We start from the raw sequence: 14539 nt of genomic DNA, 5'->3' as shown, positions 1-14539 counted from the left end.
GGTTGGGTGGACCAGTTATGTTTTTTGCAGGGGTGGGGGCTTATGGCTTTCTTGTAACACTCCGAGTGTTAGGAGGGTTGCTCAAAGGCCAATGTTTGCACAGCGACAGATATTAAGTACGATAGAGTGGTGCTGCTGGGCGATCGCAGAAGCTTCCGGATACACAACTGCTTAAGTTACAGTGCGTGGGGAAGAAAGCAGGGTCTGTTCACTTCTGGCTGCTGCAGTCAGCTTCGGGGGGGCCGGGGGGCAGCCCCTCTTTGCTGCCTACGCTTTCCTTGCTAACACCCCTGCAGCGTGGCTTTCTTACGAAAGCGAGTTGCCTGTTGACCCTTTCTGCTGGAAAACCAGCTTTTGTTACTAGCTTTTGTCGGAATGCTCTATGGTCGCGTGGCTGAAGAGCTTGTCTGTCATTGACTCTCCTGTTCAAAAACGTGGGCCCTTCCAGGGGGACGCTAAATCGAGGGGTACAGGGAAATGTGATGCATTGTGTGTGACAAACCCTGACACTTCGAGATAGGGTGCTTGGCAGCTGTAGGAGAAAAAAACAGGGGTCCCTGGGTGGCTCAGTCATCGGGCGTCTGCCTTTGGCTCAGGTCATGATCCCTGGATTTTGGGATCCAATCCCGCATTGGTCTCCCTGCTTGGCGGGAAGCCTACTTCTCCCTCACCCACTACCCCTACTTGTGTTTGCTCTCGCTCTGTCTGTCTCTCTCTGTCAAATAAATAAATAAAATCTTAAAAAAAAAAAAAAAAAGAAGTCAGAACAGGAGAATGGCAGGCACATGTTAAAGTTTCTTAGGATGGCGATTCTCTGTCTTAAATATGCATAAAAGTCACCTAGGAATCTTGTTAGAATGTAAATTCTGATGGGACACATCTGGGGTGGGACCTGAGATTTCACATTTCTGACAAGCTCCCAGAAGATGAGGCTGCTGCTGGTCAACCAATCGTTGAATAATATAGTCCTAGGAGAGAGTAAAAATCAGAACTTGAAGCTTTTACGTTTTCTGTATGCTTGGAGAGTCCCTAAACGACAGATCTGTGGCATGATACGTTTGTGTCTAGCTGTATGAAAGAGAAAACACGAATGACCCTGGATTTCAAAAAGTGAGGGAGAGAGATTGTAGATCTCACCTAACAGGAATTCCATGGCAGGCCATCAGCTCATTTCTTTCCAATCAGGTTCTTTCGCTCTTTCTGTTGCTCCGCTGGATCGTGTGGGTGTTTGTCCTCATGGCTGCAGGATTGCTGCTGTACCTCTGGCTACACCTGCATTCTAAGCGGGAAGAAGAGGGAAAGGTCAAGTTGGGGCCTTTCAAGGCTGTCTGTTTTAAAATGCTTTCCAGGATGCCCCATTTACCAACCTGCACTTGATTCTCCCTGCCTAGACTTGGGTTATATGACCAGCCTCATCTGATGGTCACACATCCTCTGTGCACCTACAGCATGGCAGGTGTTGAGCTAAGGTCTGGAGGTAGGTGGACAAAAAAGATATGGTTTCTGTCCTCAGGAAGCTTCTAGAGACATGTAAACAAGTGAAGAGTGTTTGAGGAGAGGTGCTGAGAGAGCTGTGGTACCCAGCGGATGGACAAAGGACTGTCTTGGCCCCCTTCTCGCCAGGAGGTTCTGGGGAATGGCCCGAGAGAAGACGGAGAGCTGAGTCTTGGATTGGGGCTGGGGAGAGAGGCAGGCCTGCTGGGCCAGTGTGGGCTTTAGGCACAGAGGCACGAGGCAGCATGGTACATCCTGGGAATGGCGTATCCACTCACACCTCTGATAGACCTGTCCCAGGGCTGGGGGCCAGCTGGTATGCAACCTGCACAGGGAATCTTCATGTAACATATAATCCTGTTGGTCATGTCACACCAGGTTTTAAATGGTTTAATTATCACCCCTGGAATGATCACAGAACTCTGGAAACGTGTAGGCTCTAAAGAGGACTATTGGTAGACCTCCTACCTTATACCCTGGATCAGCTTTTGTACCTAAAAGTCACCCCCTTTCTCTCATGGGTCTATAGTGAGCCCTCTCCCTTGGCATGGCCCACAGTCTTTTATCCCCCAGAGGCTTTCTTTTGGGCATCCTCATGATGGCAGTCCAGCTGTACATGCTATATGGATAGCTGCCTACCCAGAACACTGGGGTCACCTCTGTAACCCAGGACAGGCCAGGGGACCCGTCCCTGAAGTAGTCCCCAATCCCATGCTTCTGACTCCTGTATGTACTCATGACTCCATCCTTCTCTTCTTCTGTCCTGGGATCCCATGGAAAACACCCCATGCCCTTGTCCAGACCTTCAGATCTATCTCTCCATCCTCCCCACTCTTTCAAATCCATCTTTTCCTTCTAGCTGGCCCCTTGGAAGAGTCTGATAAATGAATTCACAATAAAATGTTAAGGGCAGCTAAAGGCTCTCTGGGCTAGTCTCCCCAGGGATGAGAATTTAGCAAAGGCAGTTCAGCCTAGTGCTGAGTCGACAAGAATTGAAATCCAAAGATCCGTGTTCCTGATCTGAGTCTGTCCCCACCAGAGTGTGGTGGTGGCTGGATTGGTGGTGAGGGGCCCACCCCATTGAGCCTCAGGGTCTTCTGTAAAGAGGCAGGAAGGGTGCACCTTGGGAAGACAGTTGGAAGACAGCTCGCTCTACTGGGCCGATGCTGGGCCTGAGCCAGCGGAGGAAGCCTGGGCGGGAAGGGAGGCCGCCCCGCTCTGCTCCCATGGGGGCTCCGACATGATGGACATGATGACTTTCCCAGCCAGCCCTGGACAGGGGCGGAGGCTCCCGGAATGGGGAGCAGGGGTGTGACGTTGCGCTCTCCGCTCCTTCCCCCAGTAGCTCAGGTGTATCCGGGTTCTTCTGGAGAAAGGTGGTGGAGCTGTCTGGTGTGCCTACCACGAAGGGTTAGGTAAATAAGCCCAGGGTTTCTTGGGGGAATGTGTCCTGCTGCTAGGCCACTGTCCTCCCTGGGGCAGTCCTGGGAGAGAGGGGAAGGAGTCCCTAAAGGCTTGTCTCTCCTATTCTGTGGCGTCCCATGAAGCCTTGAGCTCTGAGGTCAGGACCTGGCACCAGGTGTCACTAGGCGAGAGCCGCTCCCAGCTTCTCTTGCCCTGCGCCGCTCCCAGGTATTGTCAGAGGCTTCTGGGAACCTGGCCTTCTGCGTCCAGTCTCTGTTTTTAGAGAGTCGCCTATTTATGTGTGGGAGTGGGGAGAGCATGCACAAGCAGCAGGCGAGGCAGGGGGAGAGGGAGAGAGAATCTCAAGTGGATGAGCCGCGGAGCCCAGAGCCCAGCACAGGGTTCCGTCTCACGACCCTGAGATTATGACCTGAGCCAAAACCAAGAGCAGACAACAAGTGCTTTGCGGCCTGGGGCTCCATGTTCCCTGTAGTGTCCATGCAGGATTTATAGGAAGTTCTGCTCTCTTCCTGGACCGGCCGAGACATCCATCACCACCACCACCGCACCCCCCCACCCCGACTCCCTCACCCCTGCGGTCTTCTAACTCAGCCTTCTCTGTGTGTGCCTTGGGGAGAGAGAGGTGTGAGTCTTCCGGTAGAGGCATCTGTGCACCAGGTCTGCTCTGGACTTGGACGAGAGGAGAGCCCATACAAAAGTCCCACCCTGTCTTTACAGTCTTTCTTTAAGACGCTCATGATCATTTCCCTTAGAATGGAGATCTAGGAAAGATTTTTCTTTCCTGCAGACAAAGAGAGCTATGGGAGTTATTCACGCTTACATTTTGCCTTGGTTCTTGGGGAATGCAGTTCAAAATCAAGGCTCAGGTGTAATGCCTCTCTCAGCTTGGGTGTTTCCCATATCTGCCTCCCTCTACTACATCCCAGTGCTGTTTTTGTGACAGGGTACTGGCTGTATGCCTGGAACAGTCACAGAAGGGGGAATGCCCATGTAAGACAAAATATGACAAGATCCTGGCCTTCCACAGGCTCTCAGTCAAACAGTAGATACCCCAGAGGAAACAGTTTTAAATGTCCACGTAAATGCAACGATGAAGTGTCCACAAGTGCTCTGGGTGCGGGGAGGAGAGAGGGGTTCATCCGACTAAGGGTGGAGAAGGAAGGTGATGGACTGAGAGGAGGCCAGGCAAGGCTGCTGGAAGGATGGGCAGTGGGCTTGCCAGATAAAATACAGGACCTGGGAGTTCAGTTTAAATTTCACATAAACAGGAATAATTTATGGTATAAGTATGTCCCATGCAATCATTGGGACATACTTACACTAAAAATATTAAGAAGCAGGTACCATATTTTATTTTCTGAAGTAGCAGGACAGGCATTAATAGTTCTGCTTTACAGATGAGAACTCTAGAGCCAGAGGGAGAAAGTGGGAGTTACCGAGGCACCCCACCTGCGGCAAGCAGCAGAACCAAGGCATTACTCTGGATTTCCTAACTCTGGGCTAGAATGCTTTCCTCTGCATTGCATCAGACCCACCACCACCCAGCTACACGCAGGACACCTTGCCCTACTGCATTGCTCCCTGCTGATGGAGGGATGCTCTGGGTAGCTCTGGAGTTTCAGAAAGACCACTAGTGATAGGATAATGGGACAGAAGAGGAGGAAGAGACTGAAAAGCACTCCCCTCCCCGCCCGCCTTTTTCTAGGAATGGGCAGGAAGGAGCTCTGTGTGTGGGAGGAAGCCACTAGGTCGGCACCCAGCTCTGCTGGGCCCCAGCGTTCAGCTCTGGGCAAGGGGAAGACAACGATTGCCTCCTTAAGCTGGTGCAAGGAAGCAAGAGGGAATGAATGTACTTCCAAGTTTCATGTATAGGCATCTGACAGTGTGGGAAAATCAGAACTTTTTGGAAATGAAAAACACAAGTTTAAAGTTGTATTTTCCCCCTGCTCATTTACACCATGCAAAGAGGGAAGGTGTGCCTCCTGGCTCGCAGCTCTCCTGCTCTAGAACCCTGATTTCTGGGAGCTCTGTCATGTCAATAGCATGTTTAAAGAAATTTTGCTCTAGAACTTTCTCCTCTACATACACACATTGTTGCCGTTAGGGAAAGCATAAAGTTTTGATAATATGAGAAAGGGGCAAAAAAAAAAAAAAATCCAACTACAAAAACCTGTAGGCACCTCTAAAATGCAGTCTTCAGGCTATCCCACCCAGTGCTGGTATACAGTACATGAACTGATTAGCATCAGGCAGTCATTCATCAAAATCTCAGGTGTGGGTTCAGGTCTATCAGTGGTGTTGAGACTGAGTCATCCTTCCTTTCCCCTTGGGACCTAGGAGGAGCCAGGAGTATACCGGGTTTAGGATTCTGGGGTTCTTGGTTATCCCACACTCCATGTCTCTCGTCCAGACAGCTGTATCCCTGGTACGGCTCAGGAGGCCCCTCTCTTGAGCAGTAAGATGGAATGGAGAATTAGGAGCTAGGGGTGATCAAAGTCCACAGGGAACAACCAGGTGTGGGCCAGGTCCTCTCAGAAGTGGGACTGTGAGGTTTACTCCGGGTTTGAGACCCTCCAAGACTGGGGGAGGTGCGGTCACCTGGGCTACTTTTCAGAATTTTAATGGTGGACAGACCCCAAGTCTTTGCGCCATCTGGGGAGACTGCAAACGTGTGTGAGGGCAGCTAAGCCTGGGTTTCAGAGGTGAGAGGATGTTATCTACAAACACAACTCTTTCCAATGCGGGAGTAAACAGATGCATTTGGCTCGGAACCCAGGGCCTGGCTGTAGGAAAGAGAAAAGACCCCCTACCAAACAGCATTTTTTCTCTAAATGCCCCTTGAATTGAGACACACAGTTGCCGGGTCTCCTGCAGTCTATTCTCTGTGAGGAATGTCTTCCCCAGTTTCTGGGGCTGAGCATTGCCGATTGTTTAGGGATTAACCCTTGGCCATCCAGTCTTGGTCTGTGGCTCTCATCTCTTTCCCTCCATTCTGCCCCTCTTATTCTGGTGCACCTTTCATAAGCCAAGAAATGACAGTGTGGCCGACCGATTGCAGATGCTTCCAGGGTGGACAGTGGAATCATAATCTCTGTATGGGCATGAGTGCTTTAAGAAAAGAGCCTCACTTCTTCACAAACTCTGGTAGTTTTACTTGGAATCTGTCCATCGAGAAATTAGGTCTGCAGAGTCCAAAGCAAGCTTCCCCAGAGCTTTACAAACAAGCTGGCCCAGTGAGGCAACCCCTCCTATGGTGTCTGCCTTGAGCTCTGAGCTCTGTGGCTCATTTGCCACATGGGCTGGTATCACACTGCTCAGATGCGGGTTTTCGGCATCCTTGGCCTCCCCTCCACCCACACTTCAAGATATGAGCAGGGTGGAGACCTAGTCAACTTCATAGGCTGCTTGCCATTATCACCTGTCCCTGGGGTCAGTCATGGTCATACTCCCAGCTCTCTGGACCTTGACCCTTCCTCTCAGGGTGATGTTCAAAATATACAAAAAATTTCCAGGTGTTGGGAGGCTGGGGAGACTTCTGTTTCTTTGGGGGAGGGGGTTTCCTAGGGGAGAGGGCCTAGCTGTGTTTCTGCTAATACACTTTTTTCACCTTCTGCTATGATGGGGACCCTTGGTTTTGACCTGAGGTTCCTGAGCCAGCTCTGAATGGAGCATGTGTGCCTGAGCGATGGGCTTGTTATTTACACAAGCCCCACCGATAAGTGCACATGTGTTTTTAATGTTTTGGCTTTCTACACCACAAACATGTCAATGTGTCTATGTGTGCACACGCAGACGTGCTGTCAGGCTGGGACTCCAGTAGTTCTTTTTCTTTTCTTTAACTTTCTTTTCTCGTCCTCCCGAAGCTAACACCTTCCTGGGTAATATTTCCTCCCGCACGGAGCAGAGTTGCAGCAAGGACCCAGGTCCCCCATGTTGTCTGAGGGCCACCGTCGTCTGGTTGTCCCACCTGGAAAGGTGCTGCCTTTTGAACCGTGCGAGCAGCCCCATCTACACCTTCCCCCTTGGTTTTGCGGGAGCCGAGAGCCGGACTGGCTGGCGATTTAAAAGCAGACCTCGGTGGGTTCAGCCTTCCTGAGCCCCGGTTTGGGTTTTGTCCCAAACCGTCTGCTTTTGTATTGTAGCTACGAAGGACAAAACCAAAGAGGTGGGCTGCTTGTCTGGTGGGCTGCTGCTTGAAATTAGGAAAAAGCATTAAAAAAAAAAAGTCTTCATTATCGCGTGGATTTGTAAGTACTTGTTAAGGTTTCTTGCTTCTCTTCCAGCCGACTCAAGTGGACCAGCGTTAACTCCCCTCTTTATCCACCCCACACTCTTTTTCTTTTTAAAATCCATCCCCTCTTTCTCTCCCTGTCCTCTTCTTCCCCTTTTTCTCTCCTTTCCCCACTTCTTCCGCTATTTATTTATTTAATTTTGGTTTTGTTTTTTAAGGGGTGTTGACCGGGGTTGAGTTCTAGTCGCCCGAACACCCCTGCCAGCGAAGCGATTGGTGAATTGCGCCGGTGACTGACGTGCGGAATGAGTGCGCCTCGCCGCAGCCGGGAGCTGATTGGCTGCGCGGGGAGACTCCGAGGGCGCTGCTACAGGAGCACCGGGCACTCGAGTCCTGCAGCCTCCGGAGTAGGTGCCGCGCGCCCGCCCGCCAGCCAGCCCGCCGCGCGCTCGGGAGCCGGGGCCGCACTCGGGCCGCCGCGCGCGCTCCCCTCCCCGCGCGAGCTCCCGCCGCAGGCCGAGGGCCGCCACCCGCCGAGGACCGGGCAGGAGCGCGCGGCCGCCGAGCCGGGCAGCGCTGGGGACGGTGTCTTTTGTCCCCGGAGATCGCTGGAAGTTTGCGGCGGGACGCGCGCGGGGAGGCGGCCGAGGCAGCCCCGACGTCGCGGGAGCGAGTGCGCCGAGCCAGCATGGGCAGCGGGCGCGGCGCGGGGGGGCCGCCGCTGGGCAGCCTCGGGCGTGCTGCTGGCGCTGGCCGCCGGGCTCCTGGCCGCGGGCTCGGCCAGCGAGTACGACTACGTGAGCTTCCAGTCGGACATCGGCTCCTACCAGAGCGGGCGCTTCTACACCAAGCCGCCGCAGTGCGTGGACATCCCGGTGGACCTGCGGCTGTGCCACAACGTGGGCTACAAGAAGATGGTGCTGCCCAACCTGCTGGAGCACGAGACCATGGCCGAGGTGAAGCAGCAGGCCAGCAGCTGGGTGCCCCTGCTCAACAAGAACTGCCACATCGGAACCCAGGTCTTCCTCTGCTCGCTCTTCGCGCCCGTGTGCCTCGACCGGCCCATCTACCCGTGCCGCTGGCTCTGCGAGGCCGTGCGCGACTCGTGCGAGCCCGTCATGCAGTTCTTCGGCTTCTACTGGCCCGAGATGCTCAAGTGTGACAAGTTCCCTGAGGGGGACGTCTGCATCGCCATGACCCCGCCCAATGCCACCGAAGCCTCCAAGCCCCAAGGTCAGGCCGCCCCTTCCCACGCGCGCGAGCCCCCCAGCCCCAGCGGGCTGGGGCCCCGGGGACCCGCCGCGGGAAAGCCCCTGCCACTCGGACTCCCGCCCGGCCGCTCCTCCCCGGAGTTCGGACGCGCTTCCTGGAGGTCGCTCGCAAGCTGTGCGGAACGAGTTTTTAAAAAGCCTCTCGTTCGTCCGAGGTGTCGCTTGGCACCTCTGCCGACCTAGGTGCACGGCTGGCCTGCCCGGCAGCGGCGGCTGCGCCTGGGCCCCTCGCAAGCTCGATGCGGTGCCTGGAGCGGCTGTACTGGGATCCAGGCTCGCTTTTTCATACCTGAGACAAAGCCTGTTCCCTCTGCGAGGGAACCGAGTCCCCGTGGAAGTTTTTAACACCGAGATGGGATGCCCCAGGAGGGGGGAAAAAAAAAAACATAAAACACCCCAAACCCAAAGTGTAGAAAGCCCAGAAAGGCCGAGAAAATGCTAAGGCGCAGCTTTGTGTATTTTCATAAATTGGATGAGGGTTAAAAAAAATCCCCCCCTACCCCTTCCCCGGGCTTTCCTTAGCTAGTCCTTCAGCCAAGTAGCTCCGGGAGGGTTGCAGAACTGGCTGAGGAAAAAAAAAAAAAAAAAGTTTAGAAACAGGATTTCTGTTTCTCCACCCTTTTCAGGGTTGGGGAGGCTGGGGGGCTGGAAAGCCTGTACTCTCATTCTTGCATACCCCCTGCTTCTCCCATTTACACAAATCCTCAGGTAATTAGAAAGATAAAAATGCAATTAGCTCATTGTTCATCTCTCCTTGGGGAGTGGGGCCACGCAAATTGGAGACTTTCCTAACAGCCCCATGGAGGGGGCCTGCGCTTCCTCTTAGAACCCCTCCCACTTAAAGGGCAGCTCTGGAGGGGAAGGGAAAAAAGAATCCCTCCCGGAGAGGCAAAAACAAAAACAAAAACAAAAACGAATCAAAACAAACAAGAAAAAAAAAAAATCCAGTGCAGTGGCTTGACTTAAAGGAGCAAATTCTTCAGAAGCTGAGTTGAGGCTGAAAGAAAGACGTGTCCATAGTCCTATAGTCCGGAATGGGGAACCATACCTAGGCGCCCTGAGCATAGGCTCCCATGTCCCCGAGGGGGTTGGAGGAAGGGGTTTAGGGTGGGGGTCGGGCTGTTGGCTGACTTGGTTCATCCTGAAGTGATGCCTAAAAGGGAGATGTCCTCTGAAGAGTTTACTCTTCCAGTGTGACGATGGTAGTATGGGGAAAGCAAGCCCCAAATGCTCCTGCGTGTTCTAGGGAGGGAGGAGATTGGTCCAAAGTGGCCCAGGTGGCCTGGGACCCTGGCGGGTGAGAGAGGCGGCAGTCTGGCTGTGGGGGGCCGGGGCACCGGCCACTTCTTGGTGTCTGCATAGGGTTAACCTCTGGGGGAATTGCGGGCCTTTGGAGCAAGAGCTAAGCGGTTACCTAGAGCAAACAAAGCACTCGTGTTCTGCCCGTGTGGGGCCATCCTCTACAGCCCACAGGCTTTTCCTTCTCCCCTTCCTTGCTGGCTGGCCGCTGGCCCGCCCGGAGATGAGCCCACTCTGCTCCACAGGCCTCTGCTCCACCCCCAGCTGTCTTTTGGGAACAGCCCTTGCACATGGAGACCTTTGAGGGAACACCTTTTACGGGGAAGATGGGGGACTGGCTGAGGTGCCTACGGATAAAACGGGAAGAATCCTCCCACCCAACCCAACACCCCGCTGCCCTGAAAGGCTGGAGTGGAGTGGGGGGATAGCCTAGATTTGCTCTCTTGCCTTTGACTCCTGGGCTGCTGTTCCACCGGACTGCCCCCTCCTGAGTCTGGGCCTTGGTACCATCCTCCCCTCGCCTACCCTCCAGCCCCTGAGTGCCTGGGTAGCACCCTCCCAAGGCCAGCTCCCAAATAGAGAGGAGCCCTGAGAGGACCCATCAGGTGTGCGGCTTGGGAACTGGTTCTCCCCTCATTGGTTTTGGTGAGAGGTTCTGCCCAGAGAGGAGAGAGCACCCATTCCTCCCCTTTGGTGGGAGGGAGCCCGACAGGATCCCCGAATGACTTCCTCTGAGGCCACATGGCCATTGCCAGCTGAGCTTGGAGGTGGGAGGGCCGTGTGTGTGTGTGTGTGTGTGTGTGTGTGTGTGTGTGTGTGTGTGTGTGTGTAGGGGCAGGTTGAGACAGACCAAACTACCAGTCCTCATGAGCTTATGGCTTGGGGTTCCAGAATGGGAACTGGTACTTTGGGATGAGAATAAATACATAGGTACTACTTTTATTCTCCCTTCTCTTTAGCCTTTGAAATTAAAGCCAAATTTTCAAGGCATAATGCATATCTTGGCATGCTCTATACGTAATTGGGCATGTTTTGGGGGTATTGGGCACACTTTAAGATCCTTGTGTTAGTAAAGATCGACTTGATAATGAGAGAAAAGTCAAAAGATACTTTTCCCTCCAAAAGTCTGACACCCCAGCTACATCAGCAACTGTCCCTGTGTGGCATAGAAAAAGCATAACTTTAGCAACTTTCCAGGAAAGTTCTTTCTACATCTTGCGCTTACGTTAGATCTACCCATTCCCCGGCCAGGAAATGGTGGTTTCCCCTTCCAGCCAGGTTTCACTGATTGAAATTGTATGAAACGAGGTTATATTTTTAGTTTAAATTTTTTGTTGTTCAGATGTGCTGCGTGTTAGATCAGCCTGGCTGTTCTAGTCATGGATTGCAGGGCCCACGGTGCTCTCGTTGTCTTCCGGGAGGCTCCAGAAGGTCTCATCTCAGGATGTGAAGGAGCTGGCCAGGGAAGACTTGCTGTGTGTGTGAGGGAGAAAGTTTGTGTGTAATTGTGTGTGTTTATTTGTGTGTGTGTGTGTATGAGAGAGAGAGCGAGAGAGAGCGCTGTGTGCACGTGTCCTGATTTTTAAAAAATCACTTAATCGTGACTCTAGTGTTGGACTGTCATCTCCTCTCCACCCCCTAAAATATTAATGAAACACAAAGTTCTTCAGTTTTGGGTTCCCTTGCTTTAAACATTATTTTAAATCTCCCTTCAAACAGCAGTTTAGTTCTACCTCTCAGATGGATGGTGGGTTTCTCCTACAGAGGTGGCCTGCAGGGCCCCAAGGACACACCAGAGGGGGCATAGATTAATATTGCTTTACACATTCCTCCTTTCCCTGGATCAAGCTACTCCAGAGTCGGCCATAAGAAAAGTCAAGATGGGGGTTAGCTCACCCTGTGAGCTGTTTCTACCTTGAGAGGCGCTGAAGGTCAAATGTTCATTGGTGGGCCTGAGGAAAATGCCCCTTTTGGCTACAGAGCCTGTCAGGGAACTCAGAGGGTCCAGAGGGGTGATGGGAGTGTGCCCTGGGGACAGTGTTTGATAGTCTCACTGCCGGGGCCCTGCTACTTGTTCAGTCAAGATTATATTCATAGAAACTTACAGTGTGGTAACTTCTACTTAAAAAAAAAAAAAGAAAAAAAAAAAAGAAAAAGAAAACAAGGAAAATCCCAAAGCCCGGTTCACCCTCCTGGGATAGGTAACATGGTCCTTCCCATACTTCAGGACCTCCTTTCCCTGTTTTTCTCCCCAAGGAAGCAAGAACCATAATGCAAAATTCTGGGTAAGTTTTTCCCTTTGTCAGAAAAACTACCTCCAGGACCTAATTTCAAGTTCTGGCTGAAAAGCAAATTTCCAAATTCTGGGCCAAAAGAGCCACACAGTCTTCTGCTTGGAGTATGGCTGTGGCTCTTGCCGCACTGAGAATTAGATGGTGTTTGGCCCTGGGTATGGAGCCAAGGTGGGAGAGGAATCCTAAGAAAGATGAAAGGGTGTGGTCCCTGCTGGGCCACAGGGGGACCCTGCTTGGAAGTGGGGGTGACCAGCTGAGGACTGGGTATGTCCTGGGGGGGCAGCGCTGGCCTGGCAGGGCTGTGCAGCTCCCTCCATAGTGTTACCACCTTGGTGATGGTGATGAGCCCCAGGGGACATCACGGACAGGAGACTCTGCCACGGAGGCCACTGGAAAGGACAGGGGAGGAGGAGGAGGAGGACAAAGGGCCTTCGATTTTACCATTGTACTTCGGGGTGACTTTCCTCTGCTTCTCAGCGCCACCCTGGCTTGGCCCCTCCGTGCTTTGCCGGGGTGGAGTGACCTTCGAATGTGCTAGATTTCCTAGATCATGGATTAAACTCCTAGTGGCCGATGGATGATGGAGGGGATGGTCTGGGGAGTCCACTGTCCCGCCTTTTCCCTGTCCTCCCACAGAGGCACTCTACCCCCTGGGGGAATCCCCCTCCAGCAGCATTTGGGCCTGGAGGAGGCCTCTGTCCCTGGCCTCAGAAGTCTGCTTCCCCTGTGCCCACAGCGGCCCTCATGCCTCACACACACACACACACACACACACACACACACACACACCTCCTCTTCAAAGCACTTCACAGTGTTGTGAAAATGCCTTCAGAGGGTCCTCCTGCTCCCCCCTCCCTCCCGGCTCTCCCATTTGGCAGCTCTCGCCTGTTGCTGCCCCCAGCCCCAGCCCCACCCAGCTGCTCCTGCCTCCCACCCCAGCGCAGGCAGGAACTCGCACTGCAATAGCCCTTTTGGAGAGGGGTGCTCAGGCCGACAGCTTGAGTTGGTGTGTCTGGTGAGTTTCCTTCTTGGCTCCTAGGGAGCAGGTCAGATTGATCTGCTGTCCCTTTGGAAGTTTGGGAATGGGAAAGGGGGCAGGGATCGGAGAGGGATAGTTAAGGACTAGGGGAGAAAGAACCAGAAGCAAACGGCTGGAATAGGTGAGCACTCCCCGTCTAGCCACAGTTCACACGCCGCCCCGATAAGGTTGGTTTAAATGGTTGTGCCGTATTCCACAGTTCAAGCCCCCAGGTTTTCAAGAAATGGTGTCTGGGGGTACCTGGGTGGCTCAGTCTGTTAAGCGTCTGCCTTTGGCTCAGGCCATGATCTTGAGGTCCTGGGATTGAGCCCCGCATCGGGCTTCTTGCTTTACGGGGAGCCTGCTTCTCCTCTGGTGCTCCCCCTGCTTGTGCTCTCTCTCCCTCTCTCTCTGTCAAATAAATAAATAAAATCTTGGAAGGAAGGAAGGAAGATAGAAAGAAAGAAAGAGGCTGTGTCTGTCTGGCATTGGGTCCAGGGCCCCAGGACTCTGATTCTCCAGTTGCTCTTCAGAAATTTCAGAAGACCTTTAATTACTTTCAGCCTGGTCTTAGGGCTGACCTCTTCCCCAGGGCTGGCTCCTTCCAGATCACAATCTCTGTCACTCATGGCTCCTCTTTCTCCTCCTTTCCCTTCCTAGGCACAACTGTGTGTCCTCCATGTGACAACGAGTTAAAATCTGAAGCCATCATTGAACATCTCTGTGCGAGCGAGTTTGGTAAGAACACTTCCCCAGCCACCCCTGGGAGGTCTGGCCTAGTCCCTGCTTCCCCCTGGTCTGTGTCCCTGGGGAGCAGAGAGCCTGTGGGTGCCTCTTTTTGGAACTTTATATTCTCTCCCTTCATTCTCCCCAAAATGGCTGCTTTTCTCAGGCCCATGGAAATCTGGAGAAGGTGTAGAACGGGCTTGTTTTCACTGAGGTCAAACTTGGCTTCTGCCCTTCTGTTTGAGGGATTCCTGGATAGGTTTTTGGGGACCTTCCCTAGATGTGGAAGGTGGAGGACTTGAGGACAGAGGGGGAAGAGTTAGGGAGGGACACCCATCCTTGGATGCTCCCAGGAGCTGGACCCAGGAGATCCCACCAGCTGCTTGGCTGGCCTTCCCTCCACACTGGCTCTTTCTCCATCCACCCCTAGGTGTCAGCACCTCTCTGCCCAGGCTCTGAAATGCGGCACAGGTTCCTGCCCACCTGCACCCCCCAGCCCCTGGGGAGGGGAGTCCAGCCGCTGGGGCATTCAGAGGGGTCCCCATCAGGTCCTTCCTGACACAGAAAAGTGATCTCCCTCCAGTAGTGGGAATTCTCTCCCTTCTTCCCAAACCACTCCGGGTTAATTCCAGATCAGCCCTTACAGCCCCAGGTGACGTGCTGGATGCAGTCTGGGGAGCAGATCTCAGGGGGCTTTTCAGGGATGGCCCCCTGTAGGCAGCCTCATAGAAGGCCTGAACAGCTCCAGACACCCTGAGCCTGTCTCCCCTGGGAACGGTAA

The 14539-nt window shown here is 53.3% G+C and overlaps 1 protein-coding gene across 1 annotated transcript in view; it reads left to right on the top strand.

Annotated features, from left to right (window-relative positions):
* The first annotated feature begins 7455 nt into the window (after window positions 1–7455).
* The window catches only part of SFRP1 (secreted frizzled related protein 1), a 42698-nt gene continuing 35614 nt past the window's right edge, over window positions 7456–14539 (top strand). The window contains exons 1-2 of the mRNA XM_032838072.1: window positions 7456–8383; window positions 13693–13770. Coding sequence (XP_032693963.1) covers window positions 7456–8383; window positions 13693–13770 — 1006 coding nt within the window. The remainder of the gene's footprint in view (window positions 8384–13692; window positions 13771–14539) is intronic.

The sequence above is a fragment of the Lontra canadensis genome, unplaced genomic scaffold (genome assembly GCF_010015895.1).
Source record: "Lontra canadensis isolate GAN:19392208 unplaced genomic scaffold, GSC_riverotter_1.0 scaffold101, whole genome shotgun sequence".
Lineage (NCBI taxonomy): Eukaryota > Metazoa > Chordata > Mammalia > Carnivora > Mustelidae > Lontra > Lontra canadensis.
The sequence above is the reverse complement of the archived record's forward strand: the minus strand, read 5'-3'. Positions and strand labels throughout refer to the sequence as shown.